Source organism: Drosophila montana, unplaced genomic scaffold, assembly GCF_035044405.1.
Source record: "Drosophila montana isolate Dmon_TW-CO22-7 unplaced genomic scaffold, ASM3504440v1 contig_2178_1, whole genome shotgun sequence".
NCBI lineage: Eukaryota > Metazoa > Arthropoda > Insecta > Diptera > Drosophilidae > Drosophila > Drosophila montana.
In genome coordinates this window covers 194,733-216,427 of record NW_026997075.1, presented here as the reverse complement: position 1 = coordinate 216,427, position 21,695 = coordinate 194,733, and the positions used below count along the sequence as shown (strand labels likewise).

At 38.2% G+C, this 21,695-nt stretch overlaps 4 protein-coding genes across 5 annotated transcripts in view; 3 read left to right on the top strand and 1 right to left on the bottom strand.

Annotated features, from left to right (window-relative positions):
* The window catches only part of LOC135427294 (neuronal acetylcholine receptor subunit alpha-7-like), a 170,586-nt gene extending 148,931 nt beyond the window's left edge, over positions 1-21,655 (bottom strand). The window contains exon 1 of one of the 2 annotated variants that reach the window (XM_064680723.1): positions 21,447-21,655. The gene's annotated coding sequence lies outside the window, so the exon portion shown is untranslated. The remainder of the gene's footprint in view (positions 1-21,446) is intronic. The other variant, XM_064680720.1, reaches the window with a different exon arrangement.
* LOC135427538 (uncharacterized) lies at positions 9,037-9,737 on the top strand. Its single transcript, XM_064681071.1, has 2 exons — positions 9,037-9,042; positions 9,117-9,737. The coding sequence occupies exons 1-2, from the start codon at positions 9,037-9,039 to the stop codon at positions 9,735-9,737; spliced, it is 627 nt and encodes a 208-aa protein (XP_064537141.1).
* On the top strand, positions 14,381-15,138 carry LOC135427537 (acanthoscurrin-2). Its single transcript, XM_064681070.1, has 3 exons — positions 14,381-14,386; positions 14,542-14,707; positions 14,762-15,138. The coding sequence occupies exons 1-3, from the start codon at positions 14,381-14,383 to the stop codon at positions 15,136-15,138; spliced, it is 549 nt and encodes a 182-aa protein (XP_064537140.1).
* Positions 18,505-19,423, top strand: LOC135427536 (antigen 5 like allergen Cul n 1). The gene is made up of 3 exons (XM_064681069.1): positions 18,505-18,669; positions 18,723-19,102; positions 19,171-19,423. Exons 1-3 carry the CDS (start codon positions 18,505-18,507, stop codon positions 19,421-19,423), a joined length of 798 nt encoding a protein of 265 aa, XP_064537139.1.
* Positions 21,656-21,695: the final 40 nt, after the last annotated feature.

Sequence of the window (21,695 nt, the reverse complement as noted above, 5' to 3'; positions counted from 1 at the left end):
CTACGCTGACTTAACTGGCTGCGATTCAAATTGGTGAACTGATGCGACTTGTCGACCGCTTCATGCGAGACCACGACCTCGACTGAGCGGCGGCAACACACGAGTCCACGTCGCAACGTCAACAGCAACGGCAACAGCGACCACACGACCACGGACAACAATTGGGACAGATGAGTAGCGACTCGTTGGCTGCACTGCTTCGACTGAAACTGAATTTCTAACTGAGCAGCAGCAGCAGCAGCAGCAGAAGCAGCAGCAGCAGCAGCCACGTGCAGCAGCCAGCTTCCGAGTTCGCGTTGCGCCCCGCTTCCTGCTGCCTGCTGCCCGCCAAATGCCGCAGAGTCCTTTGCCCGAGCCTTAACAGACGCATGCTTCGGCTCGCCTAACAGCTGTTACGCACACTGTTAGCTAACAGCAGCCGGAATGTTACGATATGTAAACAAATAAAACGCATAGCTTACGTCGCTGTCGGCATTGGCGTCAGCGTCGGCGTCATCGTCGGCGTCAGCGTCGGCTTTCTTTCCGTTCTGGCTCTGCCAATAGTTGTTTCATTTCATGCTGCGGCTGCCACGTGCAGCTCCAGCGGCTCAATGGGTAGCTGGCCTAGTCCGGCGGCCACAATATCAGATAAACTTCGCTATACCCTGGATTGTGTGCAGCAAATATTGCGGCTTTCCATTTCACATTCAATGCATAATGCATTCCACTTTCCAGCAACTTTCAGACAAGCAAAAACTTTTCCAAAAGCAAGTACTGTATACATAATCTATATGATCTAACTAATATAGGCACACATGACCTCTATATACTCTAACTGCTCTAGAGCATGATTAATGCTTAAATAAGGCAAAGCCTACATCTCGCTTGAATATATTGTAGCTGGACTTCATTTATTTATCACGATGATGTCTTTTGTTATTTCTCATTAACAATAGTTCAGAATAATTAATAATATTTAACATTTTTTAATTGTAATAAATTGATTAAGCGAATTAACTGCGTTCAATGTTTGCTCATAAGAAAAATTGTTTTAATGGATTACAAATTAAATAAAATCGGAATTTTTATGCAAATAATTTTTAGTAAAAAATAAGTTTAAAAAAGAAAGTGCAACTTATTAATTTTTAATTAAAAATATAATTCTAATTCTGTAAAATTTCAAAAGTTATGAATTTTTATTCAAATTCGAAACTTCACTTTTTTGCTAATAAAACCGAACTACAATTTCCAAATAGCAGACTTTTTGTGAGAGTTTTGCAACACTGGCGCAACAATGTAGTGTTGGCACTGGCAAAAAAAAAAAATATATGCTTTGTAAACTTTCTTTCCATAATTAAATGCTTAACAGTTGGCAGCTCCTAATTGAACTGCTCGCGACGTGGAGCCGGACAAGGCCTGATTGGGTGGCTGGGCGCCGTTTTGTTATCGATGGCTTTTCGCGAAACGCGAACGTGCGCGCAGCTCATTAAAGACGGCTAATACCCTGTTTGCCAGAGAATACATTTTGTATATAGTTGGCGAGCTCATGACTGAGAAAAGTCCGCGACAGATTGAGTTTTCTTTTTTTTCCATTTTCAACTAAGAGCATGCTTACCAATTTGCTTGCCAATAAAGCAGGACTCGCTTCTGATGATAATCGGATAAAGATTGAAATTAAATGCTCGTTACTTTGATCTTTTCCCATTAAACCTTTAACAGAGCATCTGGGCATCGAGTGCCACAAACTGCAGCGCGATTTGTTCCCTTTTTTAATTAACTTAATGAGCAATTAAGCGATATTTAGAAAACCCGGGAAGCCAAAGCAAATCCATTGACAATGGCCACTGCCGCTGCGAAACGTGACAAGCTGAATCGCTGGCAGGACGTTCATATTGTTAGTGTGGGAGGAGAGCAAAAGAAAAGGCGTAGAAACTTAAAAACTAGCCTCAAAAGAGATACCAGAAAATAAGAAACGCAAAATGCTCAGAACTGTTCGAAGAATCCTACGAAATTCATTAAAATAAATCTAAACCAGCTCAAACATTATTAAAATCACCCTTAAAACTTAAAATAAAGAAAATAAATCCTTAAAAAATAAAAAAACAATATTTTTCAGCTTTAATTTACTTAACTAACTGGTTCGTGTCCATACTAAAGCAGCAAACAGCATTACGTTAGTTAACAGCATGCTGCATGTAAACACTTAACATTTGCTTATTTTTCGCCTAGGTTTCGTTATATGTGGAACGTATTTTCCGTTAAGTTCAGTTCACAACCATTGAGACAGCCATAAATAGTTATGCCTTTACAAATGCTGCCATAAAACTGTTGTCCCAAAAAGCTCAACCGAAATAGGCATCAAATAGGTCATAAACTTGGCTTTAGCCAAGTTTCAAACACCAGCGCATAAGCTCTACATTGCTTTAAGCTGTGCCACTCTGCAGCTGTACGTGCTTTAGTTTATTAACCCCATTGCCAAAAGCTTTTGGCGTGCCTTAACCCCAAATCATTTCCAATAGATAGAATCAAAGGTGTTCCAGTTCCTTTGACACACATTTCTGTGCACTTGACGACGTTGCTAGATAGAACTGCAATGCAAATGCTTGGCTAAAGTATACCCTGTACTTTAAAAATTTAAAAAAGCACAACTTCATTCAAACTTTTAGTCCATATATATTATATATCAAATAATACAAGATAACCCGTAGAAAGTCTGAATTGTAAGGTCATATATATTTTAATTTATGTTTAAATACATATATACAAATGTGAATATTCACTTACGCAGAGAGTCACATAAAGACGCAGAATTATTGAATTGCCGGTAGGAGCGAGGCCGACATACAAATAACCGGACCCTTGAAAAAGTAGAGAACGAGTTAGCTGAATAATAGAATAAGGCCATAATAGGAGCAGAAAAGATACGTTGTTCTTAACCGCAGCGAAGAAAATTTGTTCACCTTTTGACATAAAAGAGCATACATACATATATACATATAAAAGAGCATATATACATATATACATATATACATATATACATATATACATATATACATATATACATATATACATATATACATATATACATATATACATATATACATATATACATATATACATATATACATATATACAAATATACATATATACATATATACATATATACAAATATACATATATACATATATACAAATATACATATATACATATATACATATATACATATATACATATATACATATATACAAATATACATATATACATATATACATATATACATATATACATATATACAAATATACATATATACATATATACATATATACATATATACATATATACATATATACATATATACATATATACATATATACATATATACATATATACATATATACATATATACATATATACATATATACATATATACATATATACATATATACATATATACATATATACATATATACATATATACATATATACATATATACATATATACATATATACATATATACATATATACATATATACATATATACATATATACATATATACATATATACATATATACATATATACATATATACATATATACATATATACATATATACATATATACATATATACATATATACATATATACATATATACATATATACATATATACATATATACATATATACATATATACATATATACATATATACATATATACATATATACATATATACATATATACATATATACACATATACATATATACATATATACATATGTATATACATATATACATATATTTGAGGGTACCAATTTGATATGCATTTTGACCAGAAATAATGTGGCCAGATTTAGATGTCAGATTGATTCAGATGCCAAACCATTAACAAAAAGCCAAACCTCGTGGAAATCTAATTTAATTTGACCTGTGTCTATATAGGTCTATATAATCTATATATATATTTAAGGGTACAATTTATACATGAATTTCGACCAAGAATAATGTTGCCAGATTTATATACCAAATTGATCTTGATGCCAAACCATGAACAAAACACACTAAACTTCGTGGAAATTGGTTGAGTTTTGACCGAGTTATGGGGGTGGGAAATTTTGACCTATATCTGTATACGACTGACTGACTGACTGAGGGATTGACTGACTTACTGACTGACTGAGTGATTGAAGGATTGGTGATCAACGCACAGGTCAAACTATGAAACTATGAACTAGAAAGCTGTTACCTCATTTAATGGAGGTGCACGCTTAAACAGACTTTGAGGAAATTCCACCAGGAATTATGGAAACATTTTCTTTCTTTTCATCTCAGTTAAAATATAGTTGATACGTGTTTCACACTCTACGTCCCACCGCCCCTCTTGGATATCAAATGCGTGCAAGAGGTTAAATGTTTCGAGCTTAAACTAATTTGCAAAGATCTTTAAAAGAATGTATTTGCGACATGTTTCACACATTTCGCAAGATCCACGTCTTCTGAGCGGAAAATGTTAGTCAGAGGTTGTAATTGCAAATACTTTAAGTTTCGTCCGATCGGCCTAAAATACCAGCTAGCTTAATATATAATGCACAGATTGAACAATCGGATATAGTATTTGAATATTGGAAACAAATGAATGTGATTTTGATTGATTGCCTGCTCGGCGGGAAAACGAGTTGAGGCCTTCATTTCAAAAACGGGTGTTTGTCAATAAAACTACCGATTCGTAAATATGCCTATTAATAGATAAAAAGACGAATATATTCAATATGCGATGGCCAATAAAATAATTACCTAAGTGAATAATTTCGAATAGTTTTACATAATTAAAACGAGTAGCTTCATTTACACCATGAATCAAAAGGGCCTTCAGCAAATATGCAAATAGATATATCTGGTTTTTTTTTTCCAATTTTGAATATGTTTGCATGCATTTAAGGGAAAAGCTTGCTTTTGTGACTAAAGTTTCAAATAATGTTGAGTGCATTACGAGTTTATTCGTTAAAGCTAATGTTAAATTTCAATGAAAGAGGCCAACGATTCGAACAACGAGAAAGTTGCAAAATGTTTTCACGACCAACAATAAAAACCGAATTATTTATTAGCTGAAAGAGCAACAAATGCAACAACAACAGCAACACGCACAACATTGCATTTAGGCGGGCTTGTTAATTAGGCAGATGCACACACACACACACACACACACACATACATAAATGACACGAAATCTAAATCGGCTTTTGACCATGTTTTTCGTATTTGCATTTGTTTCTTTCACTTTGGCCCTTTTGTCAAATGCGCTTTGACTTTAATTGGCCGACGGAAATTTGCATAATTAAATTGTTTAATGTGGTTTGCCAATTTAGCACATTAAAGATTCAAATGCGAATTAACCAATCGACTGACGCAGCCCAGCTGTCACATACCCTATAATCAGCTTGTCTGCTTTGCTGACGTTAAGCAGCTTAGTTCAAATCCGCTTTCTGCGGTGCTGCCAGACCTTGGCGCTGCAAGGTGGCAGCACTGCAATTGTTTTTAGTTGCCAGACACTTAACAGGCAGATAAACTGCCTGGTAAACTATATGCAAGTCAATTTGATAGCCATTTTAATGAAATCAATTCCAGCTGTTTGACCAACTGTTGAAGACTTAAAGAAGCGCGACTATGATTATATTTATCTAGGGAATAAAAACATTTAATTTACAATTTAGCAAATATAATATTAAGTATAACCATATACTGTATACCCTGATCCCATTGAAAATGTTTAAGAAAGGTATAATAGTTTTGTGCAAATGTATGTAACAGGCAGAAGGAAGCATAAAGTAGCACTCCATAAAGTCTATATATTCTTGATCAGCATCAATAGCCAGGTGGATTTAGCCATGTCCGTCTGTCTAGAGACTTGAACGTAGGTCCTCCTAATTAAAAAATGGTGAATACTTATCGAGCATCTTTCACTTTGTAGCTAACCTCTTCCGCCCCGCCCCAAGCTCAAGCTGCATTTGATGTTGTTGGAAGAGGGTTCAGGGTATCTCCTAGTCGTTTAATATATAATCTACCGAAAACCAACTCTTCCCCTGCTATCAAATGTGTCTCAATATCAAACATAATTTCCTTCTAACCTTGCAGAGGGTATCTGCTAGTGTCATACTCGCGGGTGAAACATTTTTACAAGCTGTAAGTTGTGCGAAAATTAAACTGGTTCAGCGCTGGCAATGACTGGGCAGATCATCTGATCGGCAGCCACTTGTCGTAGTCGTGGTCGTTGTCGTTGTCGTAGTCGTTGTCGCTGGCACTGAAGACAAAAGTTAATGGCTTTGGATATGGTTGACTGGCGGCGACCAAAAATACAATGGCTGTTGACTGTTGATCCGAGCTGGTGGCATGGTGTGGCGCATACGGGCTTATCGGCTGGCAAGCGGCAAGCGGGCGCGCGGCGTGATAAATTGCGGCGCTGATTGGAGGCAAATCAAGAGCCGTGGGATTAAGTGCGACAAATATTACGACATTAGACGACTTCGGGGCACGCTGGCCAGTCTGCAAGCTGGACTTTCGAACATGAATATGCATTCCGGCTCCGTCGCAATGCTCGCATATGTTTAAATGTGAAAATTTCAAAGATTTTCAAATTAAATCTGTATCGCATTCAAACTATTTTGTGGCCTTCCGGCCATTTAAATATTTCTTTGTTATTGTTGTTTTTACTCGGCTCTTTCTTTTATTTTGGAAATATTTAAATTCTGTTTTATCACGTTGTCTCATAAATTTTACCTTAATTCTTATATAAATAATATGTATATTATTCCTGAATTTCTGTTGTCCGAAAGTTTTTAAAATGTCACAAGAAAAAACGAAAAAATGTTAAGTCATGTGAAAGTATGCTAGAAACAAAAAATATATATAAAAGAAACTATGTCACTTGCAAAATAAATAAATTGAAATATTTGAGTCAAAAGTGCACGCCTAGCAGTTACCCTGTAAACTAAAGAAATTCGTTAGAAAAATATATATTTTACTTTTATATAAATAAATTTTGCTTTTAATGTCAGTGAAGAGTATCTAATTATTTGTAATATTATAATATATATATATATATAAAAGTAAAATGTATTATAATATACATGGACTAAGTATTATTTACCCGCAATCGTTTGTAGCTATATTCGTATTATAATACTATAATATAAATATAACAGTTGCATGGATATCGTTAACTTATTATTATTATGATTATTATAATTATTTTTATTAGAATTATTATTATTATTAACATTTTATTATTATTTGTATCCTACGACACATAAAAGACAGTTTTCTTGTAAACAAAAGTTGTTTGCAAATTGAGTTCAAAAATAGTTTTAATAAACCAATATTTATGCATTTGAATATCGTAAAAAGAATTCATATGAATTCATATGAAATCAAGGCAACAAATGGATTAGATATTTTCAACATGGCATAAATATATATATATATATATATGATATATGAATAATATAACTATATATATATATACATTTATGTATATAGGCATGTAAGTACATATATTTTATAGAAGGACGAGCACGTGCGCGTCTGCAGAAGCCATTTGTCCATAATTTGCCATAATTGAGCTATATGTATTTATGCATAGAATATTTTATCGATAAACCAAATTGGGAATATAAAACCGAATATTGCAATTTGCAGTAATTATTTTACAAATTTTATAAATTCGTAAAATATCACACAGAAATCTTTAGAGTTTTTAAGCATAGCTTGCATACAAATCTCTCCAATAATCCGTCCATAAGAATAACTTACCCAAGATTTGTTTCTTTCGAAGTTCTCTTTCTGTAACAATTTTCTTTTTAACAATTAAATGCATATTTATTAGACGACTAATGAAGAATTAAAGGCCTTGCACATGCCTTAATTTATATGATACTTTCAATTAAAACACAAGTTTATCAATTGATAGAACAAGAACTGGAAAACATTTGAAATAATATTTCTAGCCAGTGGACATCTATTTAGTCGAATGGCTTAAGAAATTTTGGTTGACAATTTTTTTTATATATTAAATAAATAGTTTAAGCACAATTTTATTAACCAAGCCAAAAAAAAAAGCGCAAAACCAAGTATGCAGAATTCACAAAATTGTTAACTCTCTAGTAAAACAATATTGGCTTTATTTAAAAAAAGTTTCTTTGGGTTGGTTTTGTATCAAATATTTTGACAAAATACTGAAGGCTTTAAGCAAACTAAAAGGCAATTTCTGTTGAAATTGGGCTAGAATTAGCTTGGTAGAGATTTCTGTATATTTTTGAACAAAAAAAAAAACAACACTTTTCAAAGAGTTTTAATTGAAAGTTGGGACTGTGACGCGGCTTAAAGCTAAGAATAATCCCAACAAGTTGAACAATATTAATTGATATAAATATATATATATATTATGATATAATATAAACATACAAGCGCTCAACCCTTTGTTCTAAACATGCACATATGCACCATTTAACAGCTGGCCACAAATGGTCTTAAAATGCTCAACTGAAATGTGATGAAATCTGGGATTTCACTAAAGGGAGGTGTGTCACAGCCCGAGCAAAGCTTGGATGTGGACTATGCGTATGTATATACATATTTATGTCGCTTTTATGTACACACTAGTATATGGTATATATATATATATATATGTATGTGTGTGTGTGTGTGTGTATGCAGATTATGAATGTTACAAATTTGGATAGCAAGTGGCTAGGATTATAATTTCTGGCTTATACGCATTAATGCATACATTAATAATTTATAGCTCGGCTATTTGAGATCGTGAACTTGTTTTTTGGGTTCACTGCAGCTGACGTTGGCGTTAACCTGTTGTTATTGTTATTGTTGTTGTTGCTGCTGTTGGCATCATTTCTCTTTGGATGGCGCTTTTCTTGGCCGCTTGGGTCTGGATGGCGTATAAATAGCGGCCAGCGAGCATAGCATCAATATTAGTAACTGACTAAGCTTCCAGGCTTAACTTCGTCTAACAAGAGCTAAAGCTGAACCCAAGCATAACCGACAACAAAATGAAGGTAAGATTTCGAAAAGAAATAAACCAAAATACATGGAGCCTTTTAACCATCAACGAACTCTGACATTTGTCCAGGTGTTTGTTTGCCTGATTGTCTGCGTGAGCCTCGCCCAGGCTGGCTTCATCGGCGGTGGCTACTCCGGCGGCGGCGGTGGCTACTCTGGCGGCGGCGGTGGCTACTCTGGCGGTGCACCCACCATTGTCAAGGTGATCCACGAGGAAGGTCATGGACACGGCGGCGGCGGCTTCGATCATGGACACGGACACGGCGGCGGCGGTGAGGTCAAGATTGTCAAAGTGATTCATGAGGAGGCACATGGACATGGTCACGGTGGCTTCGATCATGGACACGGACACGGCGGACATGGCGCCGAAGTCAAGGTCATTAAGGTCATCCAAGATGCTGGCTTCAGTCACGGCCACGATCACGGTCACGGCCACGGTCACAGTCACGGCGGCGATGTGAAAATTGTCAAAGTTATTCACGAGGAAGGCGGCGCCATCGATCACGGTCATGGCGGACACTTTGCCGCTGACCATGGCCACCACGTCGAGGACGTGAAAGTCGTCAGCGTCATCAGTGAAGGCGGCTACGGCGGCGGTGCTGGCGGCGCTGGCTGGTCCGCCGGCGGCGGTGGCTGGTCCGCCGGCGGCGGTGGTGGCTGGTCTGCCGGCGGTGGCGGCGGCTGGGACTAAGCGGTCCGATGTCCCATGGCTCAACACAGACTCCCATCTTCCCATACACCGCCATGTGATATGCCAGGCACTCGACTCATTTGTTTCTGTTGTCCGAGTTGAGCAACGGCATTAGCCTTGTAGATGTTGTTACTATATCTTTAAGACATCTTTTTTTTTTCATGTTAAATAGTTTATAAATTGTACAAAACGTCTTCAACTATGTTGGAAACCAAAAATTAAAAAAAAAAAATTAAAAACAAATCATTTTCTTTGCGTGCTGCCCAGCGGGTCTGACCCCGGGCCAGAGGTACATACATATACCACAACAAGTTCAGGGTCTTGTGCCCAATTTTGAATGCAGCTCTCCTAATTATGATCAGAGGAATAATTGTGCATGGCAATGCTGTGATCTATCATTAGTCAAGCATTAATTCCATCATTAGCTTCTCATGTTGTGTGGCAAGATCAAAACAATGCCACGATTAATATTCCTTAATCCAAATTGGGGCAGACAGATCTCTAGCTCAACAAATGATAATGATATACAGCAAACGACACATGGCCGGGCAATAGGTAACAATCTGTTATGTAGGTCGGGAGCTTAAATAAGACCCATTAATAGTTTGCCATGCAGTGAAAGGCGTCGTCGCATAACCCACAAATGGACCAAGATAATTTATGTATAGCCACAACTAACATAGACCGAGACAGTTGTTTTTTCTGTCGTTGCCCTTTCTTTCATTAGTTTTATGGATATTAAGTAACTTTAATAAGCTTTTTTTCGCAGCTGTAAGATTTTATATGTACCACTCTTAAATTGATGTCAGTGTTGATTGCAGCTATATCAATTTATTCAAAGACACAGACAAAAAACTCAAGAGTGCCATAGTCGAAGGAGAGCGAGGAGCAGATACCCTACAATTCAGCCCTTAATGCGTTTTTATATACTTAATATCACGCTTTATTTGAGCTATGCGAATCGTCTAGAGGGGGGTATTTAGTAGAGGAAGAGAGCAATTGAAACGGCGTGATTGAAAGCAAAAGAACGAGAGAGTGTGTGAGAGCTTATCAGAGAGGAAGGTTAGCGAGGGAGTTAAATATTAAATTCACAGAACGCTACAAAAAAACCTAGGAGTAAGTAAGCCTTAATTGGATATATGAGAATTGCAAAGAAAGGCGAGCACAACATGATCTTATATGCGAATAGTTTAAGAAAACTTAAGCTATACAAATGTTAAATAAGAACAACCTGCGGGATCAGTCAACCTTAATTGAATAAATTATAATCGCAAAGCAATGCAAAACAACATGATATTTATATACGATACGTTTAAGATCGCGAAGAATGACCTGAAAGTCAGTCAGCGTTAGTTGGGTGTATGAGAATCGCAAAGAAAAGCGAAAACAACATGAACAACATAAAATGCACAGGAGGGTAAGAACAACCTGAGAGTCGGAGGGCCTTCATTGAGTATATGAGAATCGTAAAGAAAAAAGCAAGCAACATAATCTTTGTATGTCAATTGTTTAAGAAAACATAAGCTTTAACCATATTAAATACACAGAACCCTTAGAAGAATCAGAGAGTCAGTTGGCCCAAATTAAATGTATGAGAATCTCAGAGAAAGGCGAAAACAACGTGATCTTTATATGCGCATAGTTTATGGGAACCTACAAACTACAGTTGATGCCTCTAGCTGCATTGGTCGAAGTGGTCATGCAGACATCAAGAGAAGGTTATCGTCACATTGCTCGATGTTCAGATCAATATATAAATGTATGTTATGTATATCATAGTTGCGCCTTTTGGCCTGCTGGCCATTTTTAATGGGTATACAATTCCGATCATTAATTAAAAACATATTTGTCACTATCTTTAAGAGATGATTTGCCAGAAAGCAAGCTTGAGCTACGTCATAAGAGGATTATTTCTTTACGCTTCAGTGATTGACATATCGTTTAGTTATGCTGCGTATAGGTAATAGTGATACAGTTAGGTAAGATTAGTTTTAATTGAGGGAGTTCCCCTGTAGACCTATGACTTTGCAGGTCTTCACAGAAAGGTTTCCTCACGTTAATGAGCCCCTCTTCAATACATTTATGTATATATTTATATTTATTATTTATTTTGTATAATTTCTATAACCACATCCGGTTGACTGTAACTATATGTGAATAGTTAAAAACAAAATAGATACGTATGACCTTAATTTTTAATTCTCTAGTTTTATCATTTCCAATTATTTAAATTATGGAATTATTAAAAATATGAGGTAAATGTGTTCATCATCAAATATCTGAAAAATTATGATTATAATCTATTTTTATCGACGTATCTAATCTTTAAATTGCATAATGCTTCGATAATTATAACCAATGTAAGAAATATAAAAAAAAAAAAAAAACAACAACTGGCTTTGTGCATTTACTTATGTATATGCGCATATAGATATGTCGATATAAATGTCGGAAACATGCAACATGATGTAAATTAGAAACCTGTTTCTGTTGCTTGGGCACAAAACTTAAGACAAAAGGTCCGAACCAATAAGCCAGACGAACCCTCATCAAAATGTTAGCGGCTAGCAGCCCTGAATTAAAGTTATACTTACTCGTAAACTAAGCAAATGTTCAACAACAAGTTGCATAAACTTTGGAAATGTTCAAAATTCATGGATTTAATTTATTTTTGTTTACAATATGATAGCTCCCCCAGCCACCCAACTCTGCGTGATTGTTAACCTATTATGATAGCCAAAAGCCGTTGCTCTGCAACTAAATAACGAATAAGATGTCGTGACTGCGTGGGATTTGTGGGCTTCCGCGAACTACAAAACGCCGTTGAAGCAATTAACGTAGCGCAACACTGGAAAATTATTTGCCATCTATCAAGTGTCGAACCGAAGGTTCCACTGCGAAGCAGTTAAATTTTGTGGGGGCCAACAATTAATAAGCGTTTCGATTGACCCCATCAACCAGTTTTCGGCGCACTTTTTTTAAATTGAAACAACGAGAACAGCCAGCCCGGCGATATCGAAAATTCTATACGCTTACACATAAAGTGGACATTAATCTGATCAGATTAATCAGAAATATGTTGCATGCATCCAAAACTATATGTCTATGATTATTATAAGAGCAAGATCTGAGTTTTTCGAATTGTTTTCGGGGAAAAAAAATTTAGCAAAATCTACACTAATAAGCGTTTTCTTTGAAGTCATAGTTTTAAATAATACAGGCCTATCGATCCAGATGCTTGCGTCATAAACATGTTCATACCTGTTGTCATACCTGTCATTAGGATGTACGACCTCTAACTATAGAAGATATTGGTGGAGTTCCTGAAACTGATTTGGATTTCATTGAGATTTCGTCGATCAGCTGTTCCCAGCTGCTTCATACAAGACGTATAGTGTGCCCAATAAAAGTGGGGAAATCAAGGTCACACTAAAGAATTTAACGAAAGAAGTTTCGAGGCTGACTAAAATTGGACTTGAAGACTTGATTTGAGTTTGCTTGCACGGTCACACTTTTTGTTTGTTCACCTTCTATTGTGATAATCATTAAGAATTAATAATTAGAATAATAATTATTATTATTTATAGTTTTTTTTTTTAATTATTAGTATTTTTTTACTATTTTTATTATTTTATTCTTCAAATTTATTCTTTTATTTAATTATATTATTCCTTCACGAAGTCTAAATCAAATTTAAATCAGTTTCAGGAATACCATTATTCTATGAACGATTGCCAACTATCGATTGTGCGGAGTTGTGTTCGATTTTTGTATGATAATCAATATTAAATATCAAATTTATCGAAACGGAAAAAATATATATATAAATATATATATATATGTAAGATCAAGATACATATATAATAAATAATGCTATAAAATATAAGAAAAAATAAGAAATGCATGTCTAAAATAATATTATATATTATATTATATTATATATTTAATAAATGTGGATCAAAAACAAAAATAAAAAACAGAAAATAGCCAATATACCCTGTTTGTTAGGGCACATTATGAAGGTGGTGTTTGATTTGATGTTGGATTTGGAGTTGGAGTGTTAAAACGCGCTACTTATTCGCTTTTGTTATGTTTGGCTAATGCTTTTTGTGCAAGTTTTTGATGAATTGCATAACGAGCTAATAAAGAGCGCCAGCAAAAGCCACCCCCCCCCCCCCCCTTGCGCTAGTCCACACCAAACTCCACACTCCACAGTCGACACTCCACAGTCGACACTCCCAGGTGCCGCTGTGAAGGCGTTAGCCGAAGACGGAGATGGCCAAGATGTTGGCAAAGAGACAGCTGTTGGCTATTCGCCGTTTTGGTGTGTCTGCATGATGTCTGCACGGATGATGGCATAATCCGGCCAGAGAGCATCGCGTGGACAAGCAATTAGAGTGTCATACATTAGCATACAGCTGTGGTCAGCTGGCTCCGGGCAGGGTCGAGCTTGTTTTTGTTTTTGTTTTTGTTGTGATTTTGATTTTGATTTTGTGTTTTTGGCTCCTAGCCTCCGCTGACTGCGGCAAATAAAAGCAACGGCCGGTGCACTGCTGCGGCACAGTTGAAGTTCAGCTCTCGTCGTAGTCGCACTTGCAAATCCTAACTCCTAACTCCCAGCTCCACACGTACACAGAGCCAACATGAAGGTGCGTCTTGGCTGACGGTTTAGCTCGAAATCTCGTGGCCGGGATTAGCGAATTTTGAGCATTTTTTTTTCGTTGTTGAAATTTTTTTATTTTGTTTTTTTTTTTTCGTTTGTGCTGTGCTGTGATATTCATGCTGTGCCTGTTTCTCTTCCAAGGTATTCGTTTGTCTGCTCGCTGTGTGCAGCATGGCCCATGCGGGCTTCCTAGGCGGCGGCAGCGCCCTTAGCTCCGGCGGCGGCGGCGGCGGCTATGGAGGCGGCGGCGGCGGCTATGGAGGCGGCCATGGAGGCGGCTATGGTGGCGGCCATGGAGGCGGCGGCGGCGGCGGCGGAGTTAAAATCATCAAGGTGATCTCCGATGGCGGCGGCTACGGAGGCGGCGGCGGTGGCGGTTATGGCGGCGGCGGCTACGGCGGCGGCGGCCACGGCGGCGGTGGCTGGGCAACACAGGGCGGCGGTGGTTACGGCGGCGGCGGCACTATTAAAATCGTCAAGGTCATCTCCGATGCAGGTGCCGGCGGCGGCTATGGCGGCGGTCATGGTGGCGGCTATGGCGGCGGCTATGGCGGCGGCTATGGCGGCGGTCATGGCGGCGGCTATGGCGGCGGCAGCTCCGGCGCTGTACAAATCGTCAAGGTCATCTCTGAGGCAGGCGGCATCGGTGGCGGCGGCGGCGGCTGGGCACAGGGCGGCGGCGGCGGCGGCGGCGGTGGCTGGGCTCCTCAGGGCGGCTGGGCCTCGGGCGGCTGGTAAACAGCAGTCCACACTCGGGCAAGCGCGCGCACCAGATATACCTTGTGGCTGGGTTGTGACACATGTGTGGCCAGGCACAGAGGAGTTTGGGCACGCAACTGGCGCAACCCTTTTCACATATTTGTTTTATTTTTTTTTTTAAATTTGTTGTCACTCGAATTGTAAATACTCATTACATTACACAATAATAAAGCCTAAAACAAATACATTTTGTTGAATTGCGGGCATTAATTATGCGAACCAGTTGCAAAGACTGAAAGTCATTTCCTGTGACGACAATCTCAGCGGGTTCGGCGACCGAATTTGTTTTCACTGTACAACATGACTCGCGTTTGGAGGGAAAACCGAGATACATTGTGGAACAAAACAAAAGCACACGCAACTTCTTCATGTGCCGAAATGTAAATACCCTGGCATATTAATGAATTGAGTTGCATAGACTTATATTCCTATACATAATATATATAAAATAGTAATACAGGTACAAGGCGGAAGAGAGGTACTCTGTGAGAGAGTAAATGATACTACAAATCAGGGCAGAGATTAAGTTAATTAAACTGCCAAGACAACATTTGAACATATAACACTTAAAGTCAAAGCATGACAGCCTTTAAGTCATGGATGAGAATCGCATAGAGGGGTGTAATGGAAAGAAACAAAACTCGTTTGCCTTTGGGAAATATTGCCAACGTTTGTGTATAGCTGGATGAAAGAGAATTTATTCGATTTAACACATGAAATGAAAAACGAACTCAAACTGACCTATCTGGCTAATGAAAATGCAATCTGTGTTAAATTTTTGGGCCCGACTCGGCTCGGCCCGGCCCGGCCTTTCAATATGATGAACAAATATGTGCCTTTGCTATTGGCAGCCACCGGTTGCAGGTGCTGCATTTCAGCATTTCAATTAACGTCTCGTTTCGATTGCCCCCATGTCCACCTGTGCGAACACTGCCCCCCTGCCCCACCGCCCCTTGGTGTTTCAGGCAAAAGCTTTGTGGGGCTCAGTGTCAACGCTGAAGCGCAAAAAGCTTCAACACTCAAAGCTGAAGCATGCCCATGCGTGCCCAGAAAAGTTCAGGCAGGGTATCGAAACGGAAGTTGGGCTCGAGCCAAAGGCTGGCCCCTGGCGTCGATACATAAGATTGTTGGCACATGTCAAAGTCAGAAAGTAAAAGTGCACCTGCAATTCAATTAAACTTGTTAAACGTACCTTAACTTTTACCGTAGGTGTCGCAAAAACTTTGCAGCTTTCATTATACCCTACACCTCGATTGGGAATCGCTTGAAATGTAATCAAATACATATAGAACACAGAGCGAGACTGTTCTTAAGAGTACGTGCGTATATTCTATATTAAATGCAGCCTATTTAAAGCCATGCACGAGCATATGCGTATGCATCAGTTTGGGGTAGTTTATACCAAGCATTACAGGGCATCTGCTAGTCGAACGCTTTCAGCTAGAGCATAGAACATAGAAATTCCTCGATTGAATCTTTGATAAGCTAAGCAAACTCCAAAAAATGTCTGAACTCCTTTCTTTAGTATCTTTAATGTTGCCAGAAATAAGTTGGCCAAATAAATACTATTCCAAAGCCAACTCTGTAAAATAATCTGCCAGCACAACTGAACTTTGTATACGAGCTAAATGTACTCATCCTCGGACCACTATTTATTAAAGCTGCCTTTGGAGCTGTCGGTTGAAGAGCAAATTGGTGTTCACAATCATTCAGTTAGTCAGTAAAACCAAATAAATCTTTAATTTGCAACGCAGCGGGCTTAGCTAAATGAGAAAACAAACCTCTTATGCATACATTAATGCATATACATACATATATGCATACAAACATACATTCATACATACAAAAATACATAAATATATACATACATACATGTATGCATATATTCATGCATGCATACATACATATATACATTCGTATATACACAAACATGCATACATACATACATTCATATATATAAATTAATACATACACGCATGCATACATAGATGCATGCATACATCCTCACATATATACGTACCTGCATACATACATATATACATGCTTGCATACTTACATACATACATGCACGCATGCATGCATATAAACATACATATACATACATTATACATACATGCATACATACTATTAAACATACATATTTACTTTTTGTACATTCATACATAGATGGATGCACGCACACATATAAACATACACATTTATATCAACAGGCAAATATTAGGTAATATAATACTTATGATCAGAACATGAAGAAGTGCAAAGCTTACTCGAAATCATGAGAATCGCAAAGGAGGGTGATATTAAAAATACGTTTTATTTAAATTAGCAGAGCGGCGGAAGTTGGCATTGTCTGCGTTTGCAATAAGAGAACATGCTTTTATATGAACACATATGCATGCATGCATATATACATATATACACAAAAAAAACATATGTATACATTCAATTAAACATATGTATATATACAAGTTTCTTTAAACAAAAGATTGGTTATAATGCATTCTGTTTCTTTACAAGCGTTTCGCTTATTTTTGAGTATTATTTTCAATATTTTGGATCAGGTTGATAATGAAATAGCAACTGGTTCTATCAGGTGCTTATATGGCTTGTGTTTGAGATCCAATTACATAGAATCAATCAGAGCTCACTCTCGATCGATTCCAAAAACGATTTCAAGAAATCGGAATAATGCTGAAAGTCAGTTTGGGGGCGGATTGCGGCTAGAGGGGGAGTGCAACAGGGATTCGTAAGAGTTATATTCAATTTCACGCCCGACACAAAATTATAAGATATATATGTAGCTATGCCAATTAGCCAGACTTGACCTGAAAGCGGCTAACCCAAATGACATTTCCGTAAAACGCCGGATGTTCGCGAGCGCAACGTGTGCGGCAAATGCGAAACTCATTATGACGGACTGCGAGAGAGGGAAGGGGAGGATGAGGGGAGGGGCGCTGGCTGCGGGCAAGGTGTGCACAACAGCTGCGTGCAAATTTATTACGTATACGCCTACAGACACGCACACGCACACACACACGCACAGGCACACGCACACATTCAGAGAGTCGTGCGTGTGGTAAATGGAACAATCAGCGGGTGTTTTGCGCCTGGTTTTAATTTTTTGTCAGTCTTGATTTGTATAGAGGCATAAACAACAGATGTCTCGATGGACCTAGATATGGAATGCATGAATGCCATTGTCATTGTCATTGTCAGCAGGCAGCAGGCAGCAGGCAGCAGGCAGCATGCAGCAGGCAGCAGCATCGGGCACGGGCCTTTGACTATAAATACCGCTCGGCTGGCGGTGCACGCATAGAACGTGCCGCACTTTTAATCAAATCGCCCATGACGCAACACACCCACCCGCCCTACTGTGGGGCACGCCCACTGAGGCTGATTCTGGTGCTCCTGGGCAGCGGCTGCTTTGGCCAATTGGCCGTGGCGCAGAATTACTGTGATCCGGCGCTTTGTCCGGCCGGATTGCGTCATGTTGTGTGCGGCAATAGCGGTGTAAGTAGTGGGCGTGGCCAATATGCGTGTCTATTAACCGTTAACAAGCTCAGCAATTCGCCAGCGGCTGTCGCGGCGAATTCGTACCAATCGATGCGCACATACCGCTCATACTGAAGGAGCACAACGATCGCCGCAATCTGCTGGCCGGCGGCGGGCTAACCGGCTTTCCCAGCGCCCTGCACATGGCCAGTATGTCGTGGGACTCGACGCTCGCACAGGTGGCTGCGTACAATACGCTGCAGTGCCGCATGGCGCACGACGAGTGCCGCAACACGAACACCTATCGCTATGCGGGCCAGAACCTGAGCGTTCTCTATACGCGCAGCATTGATGTGGCCGAGTTTCTGCGCCAGCGGATTGCCGCCTGGGTCGAGGAGTATCGCTCGGCGACCAGCGCCGACACGGAAGTCTATGTGCCGCGTGCCGGACCGTGCGTATGCCCCCTATTGTCAGCTCCTTTCATATTTTCCTCAGCTTGTAATCTTCTGGCATTCGCAGGGCCATCGGCCACTTTACGACCATGGTGAATGAGCGCAACAATCGCATTGGCTGTGCGATTGCTCGGTACACGGACGCCAATGGGTTGGGGTCTACGCTGCTCGCCTGCAACTATGCGGTCACAAATGTGCGCAACAATCCGATCTATAGGGCCGGCTCGCCGGCATCTGAGTGCATCAGGGGTCGCAATCCCAATTACTCGAATCTCTGTGCGGAGAATGAGGAATATAACTATAACACCTGGTCCACTTGATTTCGGTTTATTTTTATATGCATTTTTTTACTTATTTTTATGTTTTTTTTTTTTTAATTCAATATTTATTCTTACTTATTTTAGAATTGTAATTAAACTCCATTTCTCCTGAAATGGATTTCCCAGCAAAAAATGTACCACTATTGATAAGCGTTAGCGCTGTCCCAAAGTAGGGGTAAGCCATAGTGGGATATTCACAAATTCCCAATGCTACTTTTTATATCGTAAGTCTTTTCAGTTTCCCAATCACGTTACCATATTATCCATTTATTTCTCATGGTAACGACTTATCTATTAACACATGCATCAGTCCAAGTGCAAATATTTTACATGCACTGGTTTCTGTCTTGCCTTAAACCAAATTTTTTTAGTAGCAAATTCACACAAAACCAAATGCTATTTTCTTATATCGTAAGTATACACATACCGTATTTTTCTATGTTATTCATTCATTTTTCCCATTCGTGCTCCCGAAGTATCAATTTTGTATCTATTACTTCGGGCTTCGGTCCAAATAGAATTATTTTATATTTGCTTGTTTTTGTCTAAGCTTAAAGTACTCAACATTTTTTCAGTAGCAAATTCATAAATACCCAATGGTACTTTGTATATCGTTATTCATATTATCCGTGAATTTTCCCATTCATGGTCCCTTTTTATCCGTCCATTTTCCCATTCAAATGCTTTAACTATAAACTCAGGCTTCAGCCAAAAAATATTTTTTATTCGCCGGTTTTTGTCTTGGCTTAAGGTACTCAGCATTTTTCCAGTAGCAAGTTCACAAATACCCAAAGGTACTTTTTATATCGTAAGTGTGCGCTGATTAGATACTATAACATCCGTTTATCCGCTCAAAGCTTCAACTATAAAAATAAGCTTATGATGGGGGATTTTAAAAATGTCCAATGGTACTATTTATATCGTAAGGGCGAATTGCCTAAAGGTACATTTATGTTCATTTTCCCATTTAAATACTCAAACCTTACACATAAACCTTTATTTAGGGGGGAATACCGACTGGCTTTTGTCTTGGCTTAAAGTGCACAAAACTTTTTTAGGGGAGTAATGTACCCAATAGTAATTTTTATACTGTAAGTGTGCACTATTTCCGCGTATCAATTTTATCCGTTTATTTTCCCATTAAAATACTTAAAGCATAAAAACAAGCTTCAAATTATAGAGAATGTACTTGTCATTTACGTGTAATTATCTTAGATTCAAAATATGAGAAACTTCCTCAGTAGGAAATTTCTAGTACCCAATAATATTTCTTCTATCGTAAGCATGGGTTGCCGACATGAATTTTTACTATCCGTTAATTTTCCCAATCAATAATCTACATAAGCTTTGGCTCAAGGGGAGCAATACTTAGCTGGTTTATGTCTTGGCCTGAAGTACACAAAACTTATTCAGTGGGAAATTCACAAATACTTAATGGTACTTTCTTATCGTAATATGCATTTTCAACCTGCCCGTTAAATTTTGTATATGCATAATCAAACTAATAACTAACTAAAATAGTTAAGCTTTGAAAATATAAAAACAGCAAGCAGCAAAAAAACAACCAGTAATAGAGATCTGCTTCAGCTTAAATGAAGAAATTATTTGGTATTTGCCTGGTGTTGGGCTTGGCTACAAAATGGGTTTGTGTCCACACTTATCGTGGGCAATGAGCTCAAATTATGTTTTATGAGCTTGAACCAGTTCATAATTGGCTTGAAAACTGTGAAGTTCAATTTCATTTTGCATTTCAATACAAATGCGAATATGTAGAAGGATATTTGAACATTATTCATTTGACCCCCGCGACACCGGGTAATATCTTTCAATTTCTTATAATTAATAAGTAAATGTTTCGTAGAATTTAATTCCATCTAAATAAAAATAGAATTTAAGCAACGAGGGACAGCTTATGGAGCCACAGAATGAAAAAAAAACCTTGCCAGGGCATAAATAAATATATAAATAAAAATATATGTACATAAATACATAAATAAGAGTATGAAAGCAAAAGCACGCTTACCTATCCTCCATAGTTCACTTTTATGCTCTCCCACTCTCTCTCTCTTTCTCACGATGTGCACTCGGTTTGCGCGCCAATTTGTTGCGGGCAAAAGAAAAAAAACGCGGCAGCACAAAAATGCGATGCGTAACGATTATTAAATATGCATTGAAGATCGCTTTTTAAGGAGCTGACAACTAACAAACACAACACAAAACAAACTAATCGCAATAAACACCATTTATTTAACAGAAAAAAATATATAAAAAA